We start from the raw sequence: 23,760 nt of genomic DNA on the forward strand, positions 1-23,760 counted from the left end.
CGTTCCATTGTGACTTCCTGTCTAAATCGATCGACTCTTTTTTATGAGTAGGTTGATTTGATTCGTAATTTACCGGATTTTCATATTACAAGCAGTTGAATATATTTCTTCTATTAATTTATTTTCAAACACATACGGTAGGTGTCGCTATTAAACTAATTTAAATTAAGAACAATACTTTCTTGACCTACTAATGGTTTTTCTTTTTTGATTTTCTTTTATATTATTTGTTTTCAATTATCTATTTCTTGTTGTAAGATACTAACGGAGGTAACCATTTACGCGAGTTATGTGTTCTTAACGCCTGTCTCATCGGTTGATCTGCCATCGTTGGAAATGCTATCATGGCTTCTTATTAGCTTATTATGTTATTTAAATACTTATGTATCTTGGGATCCAATTATTAATGTTAATTTTTACGTAAGTAATTTTGTTTTTAATACTTACTTTTCTGTATCCTTTGCCTGAGTTTTATTATACGGTTTTATTGAAGTTGCCATTTTTATTTGGGTCTGTTGATAGTCTTTAGATCTGATGATAATATATTCTGACTAGCTGTCGCCCGCGACTCCGTCCGTGCGCAGTTAAAAAAAAATGAAAAATAGATGTTGGCCGATTCTCAGACCTACTGAATATGCTCACAAAATTTCAGGAGAATCGGTCAAGCCGTTTCGGAGGAGTATGGGAACGAAAACTGTGACACAAGAATTTTATATATTAGATGTTAATATCAGATGTAGGTAGGTCCGCTGTCTCTACCTTTTTATTACGAGCGTAATGTTGTTATTTAAATTTTCAATTGATAGTTTTTACCCGCGACTCCGTCCGCGTGGAATAAAAAAAAACTTCGTAAGTAGCGTATGTGTTCTTCTATAATATGTTCAACAACTGTGCAAATTTCATCCAGATCCGTTAATCCATTTTGTAGATACGTCGTAACAAACATCCATCCATTCATATAAATTTTCACATTTATAATTTAAAGTATGAACTTTAATATATGAAAACTGAAACTATTTTTTTTTTTTTACGTTTTAAGGATATACCTTCAGAATCTGTCCAGTGCTTTAGGAATGCACAACAGACGGATCTAGAAAGTTTTTTTAAAAACAAGGAAAAAATAACGAGATTACAGGAATAATAAAAATATATGCATTTCAATTTTTATAGTGAATAGTTTCCAAATTATCTCTTTCATCAAGGAAAAATGATCATCAAAATTAATAATAGTTACTATTTCCATAGACACATATAGACCGATGTACTTATTCGACCCGTTGGGCAAAACTCAAACTAAACTCATTGTCAATTTAAAAAAAGTACCACAAAATCCTTGTTGTATTTGCAGTCTGTAATTTTTTTATTCCTATAGCAAAACTCTCTGTAATCTAATCGTAAAAATCTCGGTTAATTCTGTCATAAAATATATAAAACCACAGATACTACAAATCTATACTACATAGTATGTATGATGTGACAGGTACAGTACGAAAGGAACCTTCTGATAATTTTTAACGTTGACAGGAGGGCGGTAGAGAGCTGTCATAATTTAGTTAAGCTTATGTCCACCGGTTCAAATATAACTGTCGGTGTATAAGTTGATATTATTAGTATTTTGTCAGAACTAACTTCGATAGAAGCACCTTTTTTACCGGGCCAAATAAATTCGTCGTACTATATTCACCTTTCGACTTATTTAACACTTTTATTTCAAGTTTGTAAAGTACGTCAATGGAGTTAGAAAAAAAAAGTGTTTATCGACGTAGGCGACTGCGCCCTATATAGGATATCGAACCCACACCGCCGTATCTCAGTTAATGCTGCGCAGGCGCAACGAATGCGCACCTCGCGGACGAATTATAATCGAAGTGGTTTTACGATAAATTGTGCGATATACTGTGTAGTGATTTTTGAAAACTGGGAGATACTAAGGTACGTTAATTTTTTAATGTATAAACTGAATCAATATTGAATGAATTAATGAAATCTAATATAATTAAATAAATTATTAAATTATAAGGTAAAATATTTAATCAAAATATTTTTACGCAAAATTAAAATAAATTATTAATTAATTATTTTTTTAATTCAATATAATATTTTTATATGGTGCTTATTTTTCAACAAATTTTAATTCAACATTAATTTAGGTTTAACATAAAATAATCTTCATTACTAAATACTCTTATTCATCTTTAATTCAATTGTTATAATTTACTTACATGCAATTTAATTTAATATTAGATAATATTCATAAATTTTAACAGTACAATACTGGTGGTGGTGGTCTGTTATTTTTGTTGAACAGTATTGTAATTATAAACGATTAGTTTTACAAACTAAATAAGTATTATCGATTATCTTTTTTTTTCATAAACTAAATTATATGATTTTTCAACAATACGTAATTACGAAAAATTGATAATTTTAACACTGTCTATAAACTTTTGTACATTACATTTAAAGTTTAAAATTTTTACCGTAATTTAAACGTAACTAAAATATGTTTTTTTAGTGTCTAAATTAATATTTTTAATCGTAAAATTTTTACAATATCCAATAATTTTTTTAAATTATCATGTACTTAACTTTAATGCGGCTTTATACAAAGTGTGCTCTATGGAGTTTTGTTGGCTCCGCAAAGCCTTTCTTTGGGGTTCACAAAAATTGGCACTGATCATAATGCTAGAAAAGAGTTACAAATAATTCTAGAGCCTAGACTAATCAAACCTACGATTTAGTGTTCCGTCAAATATTTCCAAAAGGGTTCCGTAGTGAAAAAAGTTTTATAACATCTGTTTTTGTGCTTTAATATGTAACTAGTTGATAGTATTAAGTTATTAGAATACAGTCGATTAGAAAATAACATAATATATCAAAGATATAAACGCTTATGTACCGATATATATTAAAAGTTCATAGATATGTATATCAAAGTGCACTCTCTTAACTTTTTTTTTATTTATCTCAGCTTAAGTGGGATGTATCTCAGTAAAGTCCTTCGACTGAATTAATCGTAAATAGACTCAAGAGTGTATTTGGCTTCCAGCCAAATCACGTTCCAATAAAACGGTGGTATCAAGATAAAAAAAAAAAAACAATTGAATATTTTAGTGTCACTTAAAGTTACACGACTTTAGCTGTTTTCTGACTTTGATCTTATCTGGTAAATAAAAATACCACAATAATATATAGATTTCAAAGTAAAAAAAAGTTTTATCTCTCAGTATAATATTAATATGGTAAATTACCTTTTATAATAATATTTTAAATATATTAATTAATTACTTAATAATTAACCTTTTTTATCATCAAAAACATATTTTATTTAGAAATATCATTATTATACGCGAACTGATGATTTCTGAATTTGAAACCAATTAAATTTAATTTACAGAATGAGTGTATAAAACTTTTCTTTTATCAAAAATAAAAAATAAATCATATTTGATTATAAATTTCGACCAATGAACAACATCTTAGAATGCTAAAATTATTAATTGTGAATTAAGGTATAAAAATTCATATCATATCATTACCAGTTATTTCGTAACAAAATGTATACAGTATCGATAAAATGGTATATTTGTGTATGACTTATATTTAACTGTTTAAATTATTTTAATCCTGAGTACGTCGTGTACTGAAATAAAGTCTTTAAACTGTCGTCGAATGATATTAACAGTAGACATGTCTATTATTTGATTAACTGAATTTTGTACACTTCATTTAATATGCAGAGAATAAAACAATCAACTATCAATATTAGATACGCTATTAGCAAACATAAATCAAGTAAGTTTTCTATCTTAAGAAAACGATTTTGAACCTTATTTAATACTGTATTCTACATTTAAAGTTGAATAACATAACTTGTAGAACTCTTATAGTAGCCTTAAAGTGAATGAATGATTTTTTTAAATATATCTAAAATGTATATTATAATCTATGTTGTTATATTATATAGGACGTTTAACTGTAATATTGTAAGCTTTAAGATGTTAAATATATAAATAACATCAACGAATAAATATCTCTTACTTATCTCAAGCTTGATTTTATCCTTTTGTCGTTTTATTTCTTATTTTTATTTAATAAATCGACGAATACAAAACATAGGGTTATAAATGTTATTTATCATTTACAATCTTCTAAATTTAAACATTCTAAACGCATTAATAATATTTGAAAATGTAAAAAATCATCAAAATAAAAAGAATCCTTTAATTTTTATATTATACTAGCTTTTACCCGCGACTCCGTCCGCGCGGAATAAAAAAAAATAGAAAACGCGGTAAAAATTATCCTATGTCCGTTTCCTGGTTCTAAGCTACCTGCCCAGCAATTTTCAGTCAAATCGATTCAGCCGTTCTTGAGTTATAAATAGTGTAACTAACACGACTTTCTTTTGTATATATAGATAATACTGCTATGAACACTAAATATTTATTGCATTTAAACATACCAGTAAATGATAACTTTAAATGGAATACAGTTAAAACTGGATAAGCGAGAGTCTAAGGGACTTACCTATATAGAGGTTTCTCTCCAACCCGAATATCTCGCTTTTGGAGGTCGTCCGTCGGGATCGGACGATGACTATCCAGGTTCAAATGTATTAATTCTCACTCATTCGTCTAGAACATTTAACCATGGATTTCCACTGGAAACACTCATAAGTACAAACCATAAATATGGTCCTCCTCTTTATTTTTTGAAAAAAAAAACCTTTTTTTGTACAACAAACACTCCAATAATTCTGTTATTGTTTTGTTAAAAGTTTTATGTGTGTGTGTAAAAGTTTAATTTAAACGAAATAATAATTTAGAGTTGGTCAAGGTTATTTAATGGAAGGAAGGTTTAGTCATCGTTGTCGTAACATCTTAAAACGACAAAACCCCGTAAAATTAGCGTAGAATTTACCAGTTAATTATTTAAAATCATAATGAGTAATAATATCTTTGCTTAAGGCCGACATAATCGGACTGGATCAAGCGGTCCAATCTTAATACGGAGCATATTTTTCCCCTCTGGCGTATTTTATCAATATTTATATCAAAACAAAAACAACATTTTGAAATTAATTATTTTTTTTATTTTATTAATCTGTTTTTATCTTTTCATCGTTATGCAAAATGGACAATTTTTTCATTTAAAAATAACAATTAATATATTTTATTTTGTTTTATTTAATTCAATATTAATTAATTTGTATTTTTTATATTAATTACATTTAAATATCATTAAATGTCACAAATAATGATTAATAAATAGCGTTAAAAGCGTCGGTGGCTCAGGGGTTAAGCACTTGACTTGCAATCTGCAGGTCCTGGGTTCGAATCCCGCCATGTACCAATGTGTTTTTCGACTCTCGATTTACATATGTACATTTATCCGACGTTCTTACGGTAAAGGAAAACATCGTGATGCAACCTGCACATATCTGAGAAGAAATTCAATGATATGTGTGAAGTCAACCAACCCGCAATGGGCCAGCGTGGTTGACTATGGCCTAGTCACCCCAAACTTGGGGTAGGCTCCGAGCCCCTCAGTGGGGACGTATAGTGAGCTGATGACGAAATAGCGTTAAAACGGCTATCTTTCTTGATCTAATAGCATTAAAAAGGCTATCTTTTTTAGTATTCTGGATAGACGTGTATTATCAAATATAATGTAATCAAATGTCGACATCAAACGTGCCATAGTTTACGATAGTTAATTACATTTTAATGAATAAAGTTTAAGATTGATCTAATAACTAGTTGTCGCCCGCGATTCCATCAGCGCGATATAAACAAAAAAACTTTATTAGTAGCCTGTGTTTTTCCAGATAATGTGACCAATGCCAAAAAAACATTTGCATCTATATATATAAAAGAAAGTCGTGTTAGTTACACTATTTATAACTCAAGATCGGTCGAACTGATTTAGCTGAAAATTGATGGGGAGGTAGCTTAGAACTAGGAGACGGTCATAGGAACTTTTTTATCTTGTGTGCATTTTTTTTTATTCCGCGCGGACGGAATCGCGGGTAAAAGCTAGTTTATATTATTAGTAAGAGTTTATATTAATAATAGGAAATATTATCATCTCTATTTGTAAAATAATTTGTTGTGTGTATTTAAATTTATAGACTGTGAATAATTCATTTCTTGGTAACTAAAGTAAATTTGAACTTCTAGAATCAAAATTACTCTTTTTTTATGTAATTAGCGAACTTTTTGTCAACTAAATTTGCCTGGCACATTTAATATTGTGGCGTGACAAATTAAATTAATGCCTTTACTAATGTTATTTGTAGTTCGTTCACTTCTTACAAATTATAATTATAAAGAAATATATAATCTCTTTTTACATATACTAGCTGTCGCCTGCGACTCCGTCCGCGCGCAGTTAAAAAAAAACTTAATAGGGGTATGAAAAATAGATGTTGACCGATTCTCAGACCTACTCAATATGCTCACAAAATTTCATGAGAATCGGTCAAGCCGTTTCGGAGGAGTTTAACCACAAACACCGCGACACGAGAATTTTATATATTAGATTCCATTTGGATAAAAACTAAATGCCATAATTAAGTCATATTGCGTATTAATTTATAAAACAAGTTAATCAAACCTATCTCTTTGTATTAAGGATGTTATATTTACATTACGTTTATAAGAAAAGATAATTGTTATTTAACTAATACTAAAGTTTCTAGAACTTTGCGTGTGAAAGAACTGCACTTAACTTCTCGTCTGTTCTAATTGAAAGTTGTTATGGTGAAATAAACCTTGATATAGCGAGTGTAACCTCAAATTATACTCTAATTAAATAATTTTACAATCATTTTTGTATTCACGTTTGAAAACAGTTAATATATTGTTTATTCAACTTGTGAAATTTAATTTTTTAAACCCCTCCCTTGTACTCCAAGTCTACCATGGAAACTTTCTACTTGTACCTTGGAAAACTTTGTTTCAGTTAATTGTTACTACTTTCGTGTAATCTTACTTAATATTATAAATGCGAAAATTAAGATGGATGGATGGATGGAAGGATGTATGTTAGAAAGTATCTCTGGAACTGCTCAATGGATGATGATGAAATTTGGTACAGATGAAGAACATAGTCTAGAAGAACACATAGGCTACTAATTAATAACATAGGCTAATTATTATGTTGTTTTTTTTTAATTCCGCGAGGAGTCGAATGTGAAGAAATTTTGTTATAGTTACAAATTACAACAGGTTATCATTTATTATTATTATTTTCCGCTAGCTGTTTAAACTTGTACCACAATCAATGCAGTCTAAATTTCGATTAACTTAACAGTTATGTAAAACTCGAGAGCCTCGATCCGAGACAATGTCACTACAGTCAGTAAAAGGAAGGTCCGTTTTCATTTGCATACATTTGTGATACAGTTCCGAAGTTACCGAATTTGTCCTAGAAAATAAAATGTATTTACGTTATACAAACTTGTACAATATATTTTATACATTGTTCCGTATCAGTGTCGGCACAGTTTGTACTCTTCAATGCATCTCTATCAGCTGTAATTTCTGAATTTACTTCCTTTTTGCGCATATCCTTTTTCACACAATCCATCCCAACTCTCTTCACTCTCTCTCTACCCTTGTAACCGTCCATGTTGAATATTACTATAAACATATTGCCTTTGAATTAATAAAAAAAATACTGAACTTTTACGTTATTTATCTGGTGTTTAGATAGTTTAAAGTATCATAGGGTAAATGATGGTGTAGGATTTTACCTAAAGACATCCGAAGTTTAAAAACTAAGTACTTATTTTCCATTCAACCTTTTTGTGGATTCGCAAAATTGAACGTTATTTTACATTTTCCCCAAATCGCTCTGATTCACAGAAGCCCCAAGGATGATGTTCTCGTAAACGTCTGTGTTAAATGGTATACAAACATATTGTTTGCACGAAATGTATTAGTTCCATGCGGTTCAGTACATATTTAGTATTTTTTTAAAGTTAAATTGTGTTACATAATTTTATTTTTAAATATTTCAAAGAGACCAAAATTAATTACTAAAAATTATATAAAATATAACAAATATAGTTTCAGTCCAGAAAAAAAAAGAAATTAAATTAAAATTACTGTTATTCTACATATTTAAATATAAAGAAACTATATTTATAAATTTTAAAAAATCCCATTCAAGCCTTCTTTTAACCCTTAACTTATTATAAATGGATGGACGTTTGTTTGAAGATATCTCCGAAACAGCTCAATGGATCTTGATGAAATTTGACACAGATGTAGATAGTCTGTAAGTACACATAGGCCACTCATAAAGTTTTTTAAAATTCCGCGCGGACGGAGTCGAGAGCAAAAACTAGTACTTCATAAATATTCTATTGAAATATAAAATATATTAAATAATGAATAAAAAAGATTTATAAATATTTAATTTGTGTTTAACATACGGAAGTGTAAGCAAACCATTGTAATGATTTGTGCGCAGAACCAATACGTTAGATTTTCCTTACAATTTATTTCTCTGACGAGTTCAAGGCATTTTGTGACATAGAATACATGTTGTGTTATAAACAAGGAAAGTTTCGAAACTTATCTGCGGCATTGATTTTAAATTTATTTATGACCTTTTCGATTAATAGTCAAACGTGTTTAGGATCGTTGTTTTGATTTAGTTCCTTCCGGTTTATTTTTTATTTGTCTATATCTTTAAATGGCATTTTTATTACTTAAATATATATGAAAATGAGTAACTGTCGTAATGACGTGGATTTTTCCAACGATTTCTTTGAAAAAAGAATACATATCGGATTTTTTATTTTAATTTTTTTATAATGAATTTGCAATTTAATGTAAAGTCCATTAAATCTGTTACATTACTTTTATTATAAAAGAGTCCCAAGTATAAAAAACAGAAATCTTACTAATATTAAAAATGCGAATGCTTAGATGGATGTTTGTTTGAAGATATCTCCGAAACAGCTCAACGGATCTTGATGAAATTTGGCACAGATGTAGAACATAGTCTGGAAGAACACATAGACTACTTATTATTATTTTTTAATTTCGCTAGGACGGAGTCTCGGGCGACAGCTAGTATTGTAAATATTTGACTCTTTTTTTTTGCAATTAATAATCTATTTTTTATCTACATAATACACGGATTTAATCTACGGATATTTAGATTAATTTCAGATCTGCTTAGTCGTTTTTCCTTTGATGTCCCAACTCGCTTACCACGTCACGCAAAGTCCATCCTCATTCACAGAACATATAAATCAAATTTGGGCCACCATTCTCTAATCCCGAGGTTGAGCAGATTACACAGAAATATTTTATTAGCAAAGATAGCTCCATCGATATATTCCACGATAGTCTACCAAAGTTTAAATCAAAAATCGTCGGCGTATTGAATTCTCATAAAGTTGCAGACACCTAACATTTTATTTTATTTTGTTTTGTTTTCTTTTTCTAAATTATGTTATACGCGTTTTTAATTGTGGTTTCATTTAAAAATAACTACTTGATTTAAATTAACTTTGATCATTTCTCTAATATTGTTTGTTTAATTGCTTTGCTTACATAGATAGTCTTTTGTTTTATTATTTGATTGTTTATTGCACCGATATGTCGGCGTATCCGCCAAAGTCAAATGACTGGTTGACTTTTTCAGCCAAGCGAAGCGTCACTGTCGATGGTTGTGAGGGCGGCCATTGAACAGTGTTGTTCGAGACGGCGCCCGCGCACCACGCTTGCGACGAATCGCTTAGCATCTAATTAACAAATTAAATCTACCGCTTAATTAAGTTGATGTCGCGTTGGTTAGACACTACAGTGTTCATTCCACTGTGTATTTTTGGTTACTTAACCCTTATTAAACAACTGCGATTGCAACAAGGACTCGTAATCTGTTCACGCCCACCTGCCGACATACCCGCTTTTATACTCGCACAATATAATTTCTGATGAAGGCCCTCCTGCCCCTTCATCAGAAGTGGGATAGGCCTTTCAGCCCACTATCTGCTTTCCAAATTACTTCATAAGAGGGTGAAAAAGAACAAACGGCCGTTAATCAAATCTCTTGCGTTTTTAATTAAAATTTGCTCGGGATGCGTAACCGGTTTAGATCACGTAACAGGTCGAAAGGTACTCCACCTCTGCGAACAAACGAGTCTCGCATGAGGAGGCGTTGTGCCGGTCGTAATAGGAATACGTCTACGTCTAGTGATAGTGATAGTGATTAGTGAACGATCTTCGGTGCATAGTCGAAAACATTATCCGAGATTAGGTAGTGATAGAACGCGAGGTCGTGATCGTGCTCGTAACCGTTCTTCGCAGCGCCGCCGTCGTGTAGTTTCGTTCTTAGCCAACTATACTAAACCTAATTTAATGTTAAACCTGATAATCGTAAACCATTCATGACAATTAAGAATGAACCGCAAAGTTCTAGTTCAGATAAGAGATGTTTTGGTTGTGGTAAGACGAAAATTGTCGTCCGAGTCAGAGCCATTTATGTTGGATAACTTGTTCTGGATGCCTTGCAGATTGTGGTAAGACGATTATTGTCGTCCGAGTTAGAGCCCTTTAAGTTGGTCGACTTGTTCTGGATGCCTTGCGGATTGTGGTAAGACGATTATTGTCGTCCGAGTTAGAGCCCTTTAAGTTGGTCGACTTGTTCTGGATGCCTTGCGGATTGTGGTAAGACGATTATTGTCGTCCGAGTTAGAGCCCTTTAAGTTGGTCGACTTGTTCAGGATGCCTTGCAGATTGTGTTAAGACGAATATTGTCGTCCGGGTCACATCCACCAAAGGGTTGACCTGTCCAATAGTACCGATTGTGAACAGTTAACCTACATGCTGTTTAGTGACAAGGCGGTGTCATCCGACTTAATTGTTGCGAGACGCTCGCCTTCAGTCTTAAGTATCATAGCGCATTGTGATGATTGTAATGAGTCGTCCGTCAGGATGCCGAACGGAATAGGTACAACTGCAGTTCATTGTTTCAGAGAATCGCCCGAGGACGGTCGAATGTCAGTCCGGCCGTGTCGGCGTATCCGCCAAAGTCAAATGACTGGTTGACTTTTTCAGCCAAGCGAAGCGTCACTGTCGATGGTTGTGAGGGCGGCCATTGAACAGTGTTGTTCGAGACGGCGCCCGCGCACCACGCTTGCGACGAATCGCTTAGCATCTAATTAACAAATTAAATCTACCGCTTAATTAAGTTGATGTCGCGTTGGTTAGACACTACAGTGTTCATTCCACTGTGTATTTTTGGTTACTTAACCCTTATTAAACAACTGCGATTGCAACAAGGACTCGTAATCTGTTCACGCCCACCTGCCGACATACCCGCTTTTATACTCGCACAATATAATTTCTGATGAAGGCCCTCCTGCCCCTTCAGATACATTATACAAGTTGTGTTTATCTGTAAGTGAAATTACATGTTGCCTGAAACCTGTTGTAATAGTGTCTAAAAGTGATGTATGAACACATGTACTTTTGTTGATAAACCAAATAAATAAATAAATAAATAAATAAATTTAGCCAACTCCATCTTGAATTCAACGTGAAATATTTTCAATACACACAAAATTTAATGATATTTTTATTTCCTTCCGTTTTTAATTAAATTTCTACAAAATGTTATTCATAAATATGATGCGCAAAAAGCTTACGAATTGATTTGCATTAATAAATAATAGAATAGTGATGTGACATGGCCGTAAATTACATTTTTTATATGAAGTTAAACATTTTTTGAATATAAATTATATATTTTATTACTTGACTGTTTTGATAATTAGTGACTGGTTTTGTATAGATTATATATTTATAAACTATCGCCTTTGACGTAAATGTTAACACAAGTAATGAAGTTCGCATCGTATGGAACCATCAAAGTCTTTGATACTTTAATACTAATAAGTTTTTTTTCTATCTTAATACGTAACCAGTATTACGTGTAGAATCCTATTGTTAGATTTAATAAAGGCGAAAAAAAAAATACTTTAACATAAGTGGTAAATGTAATTACAGACTTTAACAAGCTCATGTCCTTTATAATATAAATACTTCATTATATCACAAATTAGAATTCAATTGAAATAAAAGTTGTCAAATTTTTTTTGGTTAATCTACTGAATATAAAAACTGAGATTGATTTTTTGCAACTATCGATAATCGATAAATCTATTGTGTGGTACATCACTCAGATGTATCCGACAAATTGAATTATGTCTTAATCATTTTATTTGATTTTAATTCGCATAAAAAATACACCTGTGTGAAGTTACTGAAGAGAATTAGATGCATCAATAGCTTTAGTGTTTGTAAAGCGCGCGGGAGCGGGAATAGGCGCGGTTGCATTACTTAGACTGCAGGTTCGAATCCTATGAGGACACTACGTATATTACATGATACGATTGATATTTCGCAACCGCGTCCGCCCGTCAACGTAAACTAATGGTTATAGACATAGACATTAATCACGAGGTCGTGGGTTCAAATCCGTCATTGAAATTTTATCAACTATTTTTTTTTATATTGAAAAAGTTAGCGCTTGACCACGATCCCACCCGATGATGTGATGATGTGGTCTAAAGATGGTACGTGCTAGTTTTTTAGATGCCTATTCACTCTACTCTTGAAGCCCCCCCCCCACATCACACTTGGACGGAAATAGCCCATATCTCAACAAACCTAGAGCTTTGTTAAAATGATTACCAGAAATATTTATACATTTCAAATAATATGCTAATATTTTAAATAAAAAAATAAAAAAACTATTGGATGCCTCCTCGACATCAAAAACAAATGAAAAAGATTTATAATTAAAATAATGAGTTAGTAATAAATATAAAAAAGTCTCTTCGAACGCAGCTCGTGTTCTATTTCGATTTCTTCTGATTGCAACAAATATGTATAATATAATTTTTATAAAAAGGCCTTGGATATAGTTTTACATTGTTATCATTCGAGTCTACAACAACAGTATTTTAGTATGTTACCTAAAAGCTGTACAAGCAAACAAACACTGACGTATTTATAGTCTACACAGATTTGTTGTATAAATATAATATTTAAAATTCGGCATTTAGTTAAATTGTAAGATAATTTTTGTAGAGCGAATAAAACAATAGAGACTGCGGGCTGACTGCGACATGTCAGTAAAACAATGGACTACACTTCGTATTTTTTATTTAATATTAAAGCGAGAATCGTTTTATATAATAATATTAAAGATAGATAAAAAGGTAATTACTTTCAAATTTGACAATTTTTTTCCACCAAGTCGGAACGTAATGGTTACAAACGCGTATTGAGACGAAGCAAAAACAACGGAAATATGTATTGCTTTAAATACACGAAGTAAAGCGATTGTACTCGTAACGAATCTTGCTTTAACATGAGATGTAACGTGGTGAATATCAATTATTTTTGCAAACGTAAATCTGTCGTTAGAGTCAGTTTCATGAGATTTTAAATGTTGATATATGAAATTATATATATATATATATATATATATATATATATATATATATATATATATATATATAACTATACTAGCAGAGGTCTGCGACTTTGTCAGCGAAGAAATACGTAGCCTATAATATGCCCGCATGCATCAGTTACCTTCCCGTTAAAGTTCCGTACGAGAATAAACGCGGCCTTGCAGACATACAGATAGACAAACATTTAAAAAATACATCATGTGAATGTTTTTTTCGATATTACATACAGACCCTCCAAGTTTATAAATATGTATAGATGTATGCTAATTTTTATAACATAAAATGGCAAATATATCGCTCTAGGTTATGGGCGATAGTTATATTGTTTTTGTTGTATAAAATGGCAAACGATACCCAAAGACATATCCAATAACTTGTACTTTTGTGTCATACGTTGCCTATATTAAGTGGACCGAGGAAGAAACGTTTTAAATGAGGAATCTCAATCACAATAAAATAAAATAAAAAATGGATCAAGCCACATATAATCATGTATCGGATTTGTATAAGCTTGAAAAAGTCCGGGCAGGTCTGAAACTAGTCGGCACTGAAATTGGCCTAACTGTGAATGAGCTGAATGAAAAAAGTTTGCACATTTTCAATTAGTATACTTTTTTGTTATGTTATAATATCGAAAATATTAATGCGAATCTAATAACAAAAAAAATCTAGCAAGAAAAAAAAACACCAGCAAAATTGCAGGGCAATTGGTGATAAAGGCAAGCATCGTTAACGTTTACACGCGCGAATTCCCAGTCAAATGACTAAAAAACTAATACCCCAGTGCGTTGTAAAAACATATAGTTAACTATAATTAAACTTTTTCTTCTATTTGTAACTCATATTATATAACTATTCAATGGTTATGCATTAGTAACAATTATTGTTCTGTGAACAACGAGTAATTGTTAACTGAGACTGCACTCAAAGATCAAGCGAGGTTATTAAAACTTAGCCTTTGTTTACATACACATGATATAGTGTGATCCAAAATACTTCTAATACATGACGTTATCTCTATTTATTAAAAAGAGAGTTAGAGAGACAGATATCACACCCGTAATGACATTCACCCTGTTCATTTAGATTTTCAAGTTATAGCAATGATTTTTTATCACCCTGTATATAGTAAATTAGTTTAGACTAACTTGAATAATTTGCCGTCAAAAGCAATTAGCATAAATATATTAAGTATTTAAGCCTGTTATTTCAAGTAGTTTAACAGCAATTGCTTTATAATGTGAAGGCAATTAAAGGAATCGCAAAGCGATATTTGATGACAGCATTTGCGTCACGTCTGTCATTTGTTTTGCCAAACGTATTGTTTTGATCACAACTTTAACTTATTTACTGTGCTTACACTCTTATATACATAATTATCATCTTTATTTAATTTACAAGAAGGAAGGAGATAGGAATATATAGTACTAGCTGTCAATCAAGACTTCGTCCGCACGGAATTAAAAAAAAACTTAATAAGTAGCCACGTGTTTTTCCAGAGTTTGTTCTACATCTGTGCCAAATTTCATCAAGATCGGTTTAGCCGTTACGGATATACTTTCTAACAAACATCCATTCATCCATCCATATAAACTGTCGTATTTATAATATTAGTAAGATTACGACTAGAAACGTAGATGTCCTCGAATGATAACTCACGGCTTATTCACTTTTTAGCCGACTTCAAAAAGAAGGAGGTTATCAATTCGACTGAATTTTTTTTTTTTTTTTTTTAGTTTATTCGTTGCACGTTAGAAGATTTATTTTATATTTACCTAGCATTTTTATAAAGATATTAATGTATTTCAATTTATAATTTATTCATTATTATGTAATTTGTAATCGATTGCCTTTGCGTCATGATTTATTCAATGTTAAATAATCTTACTAATATTATAAATCTGTTTTGTAAAAGATAATGAGGCGATAGTGATATGTTTTATTAGTTATTTAGTCTCGGAAACAAACGATATGTCATTTAAAATACATAAAGATCAGTAGTTAACTTACAGGGTTATATGTTTCATACATACTTGTATGATAAATGTAATAATAAAAAGTGACACTTTATAATGCTCAACTCTCGTGTCACAGGCACGGTGTTTGGTATAGACTAGTTTTCTTACATACTTTGCCGAATTGTTACAGAAGTTAAATGGGTATGTTTAAAACTTGTTACAGTTAAATGCAAGATGGTGGTGGGAGCCAAAAAGACGTTACAGCAGGTGCCGAGCAAGGGCCGGATATCCATTATGAAGATACAGAACTTCACCGTTCAAAAGAAACGTAAGAATTACTTCTTTAATACCTAATCCATCATAAACTACTCCTAATATTATAAACTAGCTTTTTCCCGCGACTCCGTCCGCGCGAAATAAAAAAAAAATAATAGAAAACGGGGTAAAAATTATCCTATGTCCTATTCCTGGTTCTAAGCTATCTGCCCACCAATTTTCAGTCAAATCGATTCAGCCGTTCTTGAGTTATAAGTGGTGTAACTAACACGACTTTCTTTTATATATATATAGATAGATGACAATGTTTAGTTGGATGGATGGATGGATGTTTGTTTGAAGGTATCAACGGCTGAATGAATCTTGGATACAATTTGTCACAGATGTAGAACATAATCTGTAAGAACACATAGGCTACTACATATATTTGTTTTTTTTTTAATTCAGCGCGAACGGAGTCGCGGGCGACAGTTAATGCACAATATAAAAAATCCATCACATATCTGAATCCAGCCAAGAATATCAATATCAAAATATATCAGAAGAGAGCCCTTTACTATCCCATAATGTTGATATTATTGTGGGACTATTATTAAGTGTGTTCCTAAGAAACTTTTATTTCTAAGATTTGGGCTTTAAGACTATAATTTAAATTTATTTTTAAATGTGTTATCGATCGGAAATATTCTCTTTTACACAAAAAAAACCAGAAGATTTTCTTCAGCAGAGTTTTACGTACTTCTAACGCCATCTGTTAGAAAATTATAAAACCAATATATAATCAAAACCTTATATTAATCTATACATTAAAAGGTATATGAAATATAATAGATTTTTAATTATATTTTACAAATTATAAGACGAGTTAAAAGCTTCGAGTGTCCTCATCAAGCACAACTCTTTGCTAGAAAATATTTCAGTGTACGTTTTGTTGCAGAGTCTGTGTTCAAAGTAATGTACGGTACACTTCTGGCAATACTAGCACTCATTTCCGTTATCATCGATCCTGTTAAGGTTTTTACAAATTGGGTGAGTATTGATAAATTTATTATAATTTAAAAATTTTAGACTAAATTTAATAGTTTTATTTCAATAAACTGCTACTATTAATTATCGTTTAGAGAAAATGATTTTCTAGGACCGTACCATAACAGTCCAGACCACCAAAGTGCGTTATTGGTATTTATGACGTAAAACTCTTCAAATAAAGTATTGAAAAGTCATAGAACTTTATATCTTTGTGGTAAATAACTCGGAATTAAATAAGTTAATTATTTCCATCTTGTAAATAAGTTATTAAAATCGATGTAATTGTCATGCGGAAATTTTATTTTCCATAAATCAATAATGAGTAATTTAATTTATTTACAGCAGAGCATTTAAAAAGTCATAACTGGATAATGTTATACTATATTAAACATGGATAAATAATTATTTTAACAGCATTACTAAGGTCTATTACTCGGAATACATGTTAATAAAAAAGCTATACCAGTGATTCTCAACCTTTTTTTTGTTACGGCACATATTTAACGATTTAAAAATTTGGCGGCACACAAAGGAAAAGATAAAAATTATTTACTTACTACAACACACTGCATAAATAGTTTATCAACTGTATAAAATTAATTGTATCTATATGACATTTCTAGACGCTATTTTTTTTTCAACTATTTTTCTATCATTGTTCTTTTATGCGAAGAAATACAGACACAATTTGGCGGCACACTTTTGAAATTTGGCGGCACACAAAAGTGCCGCGGCACAGTGGTTGAGAATCACTGAGCTATACCATTCGGATTATTAACAAACCAGTTATTTAGACTCGCGCTTAATATTTCATTTAATTATATTTATTATTTGAACAATCAAACATTAGACAATTGTATAAAAATTAACATGTTTGACATTGAGAATAAAGCATTTATTTATTTAAATATATATTCCGACAAGAATATCTGAATCGATGGGCACAAGGCAAAGTATTTTATGATAGCTCAGTAGCGCCCTCCTGGTGCGTTCCATTAGAGATACGGGTCCCACGTAATCGCACTTGAGGATGGGTACCGAGGGGGTTTTAGTGAGTAGAAATCTCACATGACCCCGTTTGAGCCCTAAAAAGGCAGGGTAATACAATGAACGACTACAGTTTATTTTACTCTTTTTATTTTAGTTACATAAATCATATCGACAAATCTACAACTTAAACGCGTTGATGTCTATTCTATTGACACATGTTAGAAAACATCCGAGTTTCCACCGTCGAAAAAATTGTTTAAAGACAATTTGTGATTCCTCTCTTAAAAATAATGTGCTTTAAAAGTTAATAATATAATATTTCGACTACGGAATTTCACGATGATTTTTTTAAAAACCGAATAAGAAGCTAATTTAAAAAGGTCATATTGATAATGTAACTTCTTATAATAACAATTAACATAATTTATTATCTTGTTCGTACGTCATAGGTAACATTTAATTTAGTATAGTAAGTAAGTATTTTAAAAAAAATTACAAAAATATTCTTACATTTATGTTAATTTTAATGTTATCTCACTGTTCTAATGGTTCATTAATTCAGCAACATTTGCGTGTACATGAATAGCTACTCTTCTGTTATGTCATTAAGTCATTATTTATATACATATATTGGCTATTAAATTAAGTAATCAGAACTTATATATAGTCGAAACAGGATAAGCGAGAAAGCTCTGTAAGCGAGAGTTTTAGTTCGGTCCCGACAGATGACCTCCATAAGCGAGAACTTGGGGTTAGAGAGAAACCTCTATAAGTGAGAAATACGTCGCGGTCTCTTAGACTTCAGCGATTATCCAGGTACTACTGTACGTTTAAAAAAATTCTTGTCAAGATATACTTATGTCTGGGAAAAACTACTAAAAGCGTAATAATTATCCGTCCTATGTCGAGTCACGTCGCTTCTCGCTTCTCTATACAAAACCAAAATAAAAACGTATTTTTTGGTAAAGCTAAATTGACATATAGTAATGAATGTTTTCTAAGGTTCTAAAATTTTCGAGAAATACCAAACTAAACGATGTAACTTAATTTTTTGTTCATTTTGTTGTTTACATAGTTTACAGAGAGATATATATTATATTCACAGAGTTTTCATTTTTTTTAACCAATAACCTTCGTAATGTAGACAAACAAGAAATTATATTTGTTTAACCACTTATAATTAGTACCAGCGTTATTAGCAAAATCAATATTACATTCTCATGTTCAAACATATTCAATGTTTTCGAAGTTGTCTTCTTAGTTATTTATAATTGCTTTAAAACAATTGATAACATTCGCTTTTATGCCTTTTAGATTGGCATAACGACATATAAGTTACATAAACTCTACATTACATTTTAATATATTATGTTGAATTAATTTAGATGAACTTTAGTCCAAGGGATCGGGAATTTCTCTCGCTTACAGAGGTTTGTCTTTAACCACAAATTTCTCACTTATGGAGATCGTCTGTGGGGACCGAACAATAACTCTCGCTTATAGAGCTTTCTCGCTTATCCAGGTTCAAATTATTTTGTTAAAACAAAGTTATTTGTGAATAAAAAAACACTTCACTAAACTTGGGAGTAACTATTTTGATAATTATATTTGCTTACTTAAATGATTGCCATTATCAGAGCAACTATTACATCTAGTATTTATTTTTAATTATATTTAATTGTATAAGGGTCGATAGATATTTATTACAATTATTAAAAAATTAATTATCGTTCTTTAGCGCATAATGAATATTAACAAGGCTTTTAATAAACACTTACTATTTTTCGATATCTCTTATTATTATATTAAATATTTAAATTATAAAAGCTCAAGAGAATAAATAAACAGTTCATTTTATCGCCGTATAATTATCTCGTGTGATCCTGACCTATTCATACGTTCATTAACCTCTACACCCGGTCAATACATATTAACCAACACTTGTTATTAAAATGCAATACATTAACACTTTACCTGCTATTTTTAGAGCGTATCATTGAATAAATGAAATTAAGCCGTCAATGAATGTCACGCATTTGATTAAGACTATTAAAATAGAAGTCTTTTTTTTGTTTATGTGTAAAATTACTTAGATAAATATTATGTTTTATTTATTAATACACGTAAAGCGATGACATTGAATGCCCTTTTTAAGGAAATTTCTCGAACGTTTGACCGTGACATTTGACACAAAGTTAACGTGTGAAGTGTCAAAATTGAAAAAAAAATATCTAATTATTATTAATCTTAGATTATAGTCGAATTCATAAAAGTTATATAAATATATCTATTTCTATAACTAGCACAAGATAAGCTGTAGTAATTAATAACTTTTATTTTATTATTGCACTAATTATTTATAGAATTTATAGACTTGCATCTTTGCTCTTATTGCTAAAGCTTGTCATCGAGCGATAACCTATTTACTGAGGTTATCAACCTTTCTCTATATTATTGTTTCCCTTAATATTTATTACGTAACTTTAGTCTGAGTCACGAAAAACGTTGAAGTTATTATTAATTTTAAAAATTTTACGTAGAAGAAAACATAAACAGATTACAACAAAATAACTGTTGTATTTTCATTTATAATTAGTTTAATTTAAAACAAATATTTCAGAGCCATAGAATTTAATCCTGTACAAACATACATACAAATGTAACTAGTAAATACAGAACAGATTACCATTTTTCGCGACTCCAGTACTTACATCTATACTATACTATAAGTCACTTTATAATTATCTGGAACTATGTTATTTTCTTGCAGTATTTGGATATACAAGAGGGCAAGTTCATCTTCAGCATGTGGGAGAACCCGACGTACCAATTGTTCTCTGAGGTTTACGTCTTCAACTACACCAATGTCAACCAGTATCTCAGAGGAACTGACAAGACTTTAAAACTACAAGAGATTGGACCTTTTCGATTTCAGTAAGTGTCATTAATTCATCGTTATTCTAAACATTACCATTGACCTCTTATTTTTTTTTTTAGTTTGATAAATTGAGGCCTAATTTTAGTCCTCTTTCCCTTCCTACCCTTTTCTTATTTGGAAGGGATCGGAGATCGCGATACGATCGCGATCGAGATACGAAGGTGAATAATCCTTTTTCTATGCTTCCCCTTCTCCAATGATTAAAGGTAGGCACCGCATCAGCGTTTGCTGATGTCTATGGGCAACGGTCACCACGCTATTCGGGCGAATCCAGGTGGCCGTTTGTTCGTTTGCCGCTTTATGATATATATAAAAAAATGCATATTGTGGTTATCTATTTATTACGTTATTATTTTGTTATGGAATTTTAAGTAAATATTATTTTATTGAATACCCTTTAAATTAATCTTAATTAAATTCTCGAGACACATTGTTACCATACTCTTTCGGAATGGCTTGATCAACTTTTATGAAATTTTATATGCATATTTAGTAGGTCTGAGAATCGAATACTATCTATTAAGTTTTTTTATAACTGCGCGCGGACAGTCACGGGCGACAGCTAGTAACTAAAAGTAATTTGGTTGTTGAAGTAATTTGATAATGTAAATGGGACATTAAACCCCTAAAAATCGTTAAAACGCCATTCTAACATTTCAGTGACCAAAGGTAATTTAAAATACATTACTTTACAATACATTTGAGGTAACTTTAAACTTTAACAATTACTTCCGGGCGTGACCTCTGGCTGCGTACATTTAGTAATGACGTCAAAACAAAAGATTGACAAGTTTTTTTTTAATAAATATGATTGAAGACAAAAGACTGAACGAACATTCAAGAACGTTTTGCTATAGTATTCATATGACAGTAAGTTTTTGTACTTTTTATCAAAAATCGTTCGACAATAGTTTTTTTTCTAAATTTAAGATAAATAAAATTATAAATATAATAATATTATATAATTATATAATATTTTAATAATCTTATTCCAATCGTGGAAAATTAAAAATTAAACTATAAGTATTTTCTCATTTGGTTTCTATTTAATATTTCTCTATATTTCTATATAGTTAGTAGTCTATGTAGCTTTCAATTTTTATATTATTTCTAATTAAAATGTTACGAAGAGGTTATTCACCTCGTGACAGTTAACGAGTACACATGTCATTGGAGTAAGCAGAGATGATCTATTCAACGGAGATAGCGCAATATTCTAAACTCTAATCTATGTGCCAAATATAATAAAATCAATTATTGCATTTTGGTTTCGTTTATTGACGAAACGTGCTGTTAATTCCACTTCAAGCCTGTCTTCTGTTTGGTCGTGGTAGCGGTAGCGGACAGGCAATTCGTGCAGCATCTTATGCTAATGCGGACTCTATTACTTAGTTGGACTTATACCAACCAAATTGTTAACATAGTAAGGAAAGTATAAGCACCTGAAACCTACGACCATGCTTATTGTGAAAGAGACTAGACATATGTTAGAACCGCGCATAGAGGAGTGGGTCTTCTTTACCTACCCCTCTGGATTATGGGTGTGAGTAGTTTTTTTTCTTACGCTTTGTATATAACTGTGTGTGTATTGTTCCAGAGAATTTCGCACCAACAGGAACCTTACGGTTGACCGGGAGGCGGGCGTGATGCGTATGCGACCCAACATCGACTTGCAATTCTTGCAGCATGAGTCCATAGCCCACTACAAGGATGTACACGTCACTATGCCTAACATCGCACTTGTTGTAAGTAGTTTTATAATGCACTGGGGCAAAAGAGCAAGCGACGGATAGCGCTAAACGTTACACATTGATTTATGCAATTAGTAGATAAACTTAGCGAATATGTTAGCTGCCTATTATAGAGAGTGAGTAGAGATGTAACTTGAACATCTTATCTTACTAATATTACAAATGCGAAAGTTTAGATACATGGTTGTTTGTTTGAAGGTATCTCCGGAACAGCTTAACGTATCTTAATTAAATGTGGTGCAGATGTAGTACATAATTTGGAAGAACACATAGGCTACTTAAAAAGATTTTTCTAATTTCCCGCGGACGGAGTCGCGATCTAAAGCTAGTAGCATGTAGATGGAGCTTAAATCAAGATCGCTTAAAACAAGTAATCCAGTTTATCTGTGTTGAAAGAATAAATGTATCCGTTACCGTAAATAAACCAGAATAATAAAATCTAACATTAGAAAAGATTAACAAACGTGTAGGAAAGCAGTTAAATATATTATTTGTAAGCGACAATAATAATATTAAATTTAAAACAAAAAAAAATGTAAAACTATCTACTTCTAATTGACTTGAGCAACAATAATTTATTTTAAAGTTTGTAATAAACAGGAACACAATGAAAGTAGAACTTTAAACTAGTGCATGAACTTAGATAAAGATATATGTCACGTCTTGCTCGATGATACTTTTGTTATTGCGTTATGAGTATGAATAGAGAAGTAAAGTAGTAACAATCTTATCAATAGCGTAATAGAAACCTATATTTACTATCTCTACGTAAGTTCTGATAGTTTATGATTGTTCATAATACTACTTGTAACGGTTTTTTATATGAAATGTGATACAAAAAAAAAGAATATTGTTCATCTTGAATTAGGATTTTAAGTCATTCTCTTCCCGCCTTTTTCTTATAAAGAAAGGATGGGAAATGGAAGTGGATTTGATAGAGGAGGGGACGCTAAGCAAGAGGATATATCTCTTTATGAGCGTTACCTCCTCTGTCGATTAAAGGTAGGCAACGTAGCGATCGCTTCGCTTTTTAGGCGTATTCTGGTGGCCGTTTGCTTGTTTGCCACCTAATGTTTAAAAAAAGTAACTTTACAATATGTTTTATTTTGGATTTTTTGTAATGTAAACTCGATTGCTTTGCTTGTATATAAATGGCATTATGCTGGGCTCACGACACAACATATAAAACAACGAACTGATAAATATGAAGTTATAAATCTTTAAATAGTAACATAATGATAAATGGTTAAGTTGTTTATTAAATTACTAATTGACTCACGTTACTAGAGCGTCGGTGGCTCAGGGGTTAAG

General features: G+C 31.2%; 1 protein-coding gene across 1 annotated transcript in view; it reads left to right on the forward strand.

Moving 5' to 3' along the window:
* The first annotated feature begins 1,824 nt into the window (after positions 1 to 1,824).
* Positions 1,825 to 23,760, forward strand: part of LOC106719412 (scavenger receptor class B member 1) — a 29,529-nt gene continuing 7,593 nt past the window's right edge. The window contains exons 1-5 of the mRNA XM_045679186.1: positions 1,825 to 1,932; positions 15,689 to 15,793; positions 16,679 to 16,770; positions 20,531 to 20,694; positions 22,296 to 22,443. Coding sequence (XP_045535142.1) covers positions 15,700 to 15,793; positions 16,679 to 16,770; positions 20,531 to 20,694; positions 22,296 to 22,443 — 498 coding nt within the window. The 5' untranslated portion in view covers positions 1,825 to 1,932; positions 15,689 to 15,699. The remainder of the gene's footprint in view (positions 1,933 to 15,688; positions 15,794 to 16,678; positions 16,771 to 20,530; positions 20,695 to 22,295; positions 22,444 to 23,760) is intronic.

Source organism: Papilio machaon, chromosome 9 (genome assembly GCF_912999745.1).
Source record: "Papilio machaon chromosome 9, ilPapMach1.1, whole genome shotgun sequence".
Lineage (NCBI taxonomy): Eukaryota > Metazoa > Arthropoda > Insecta > Lepidoptera > Papilionidae > Papilio > Papilio machaon.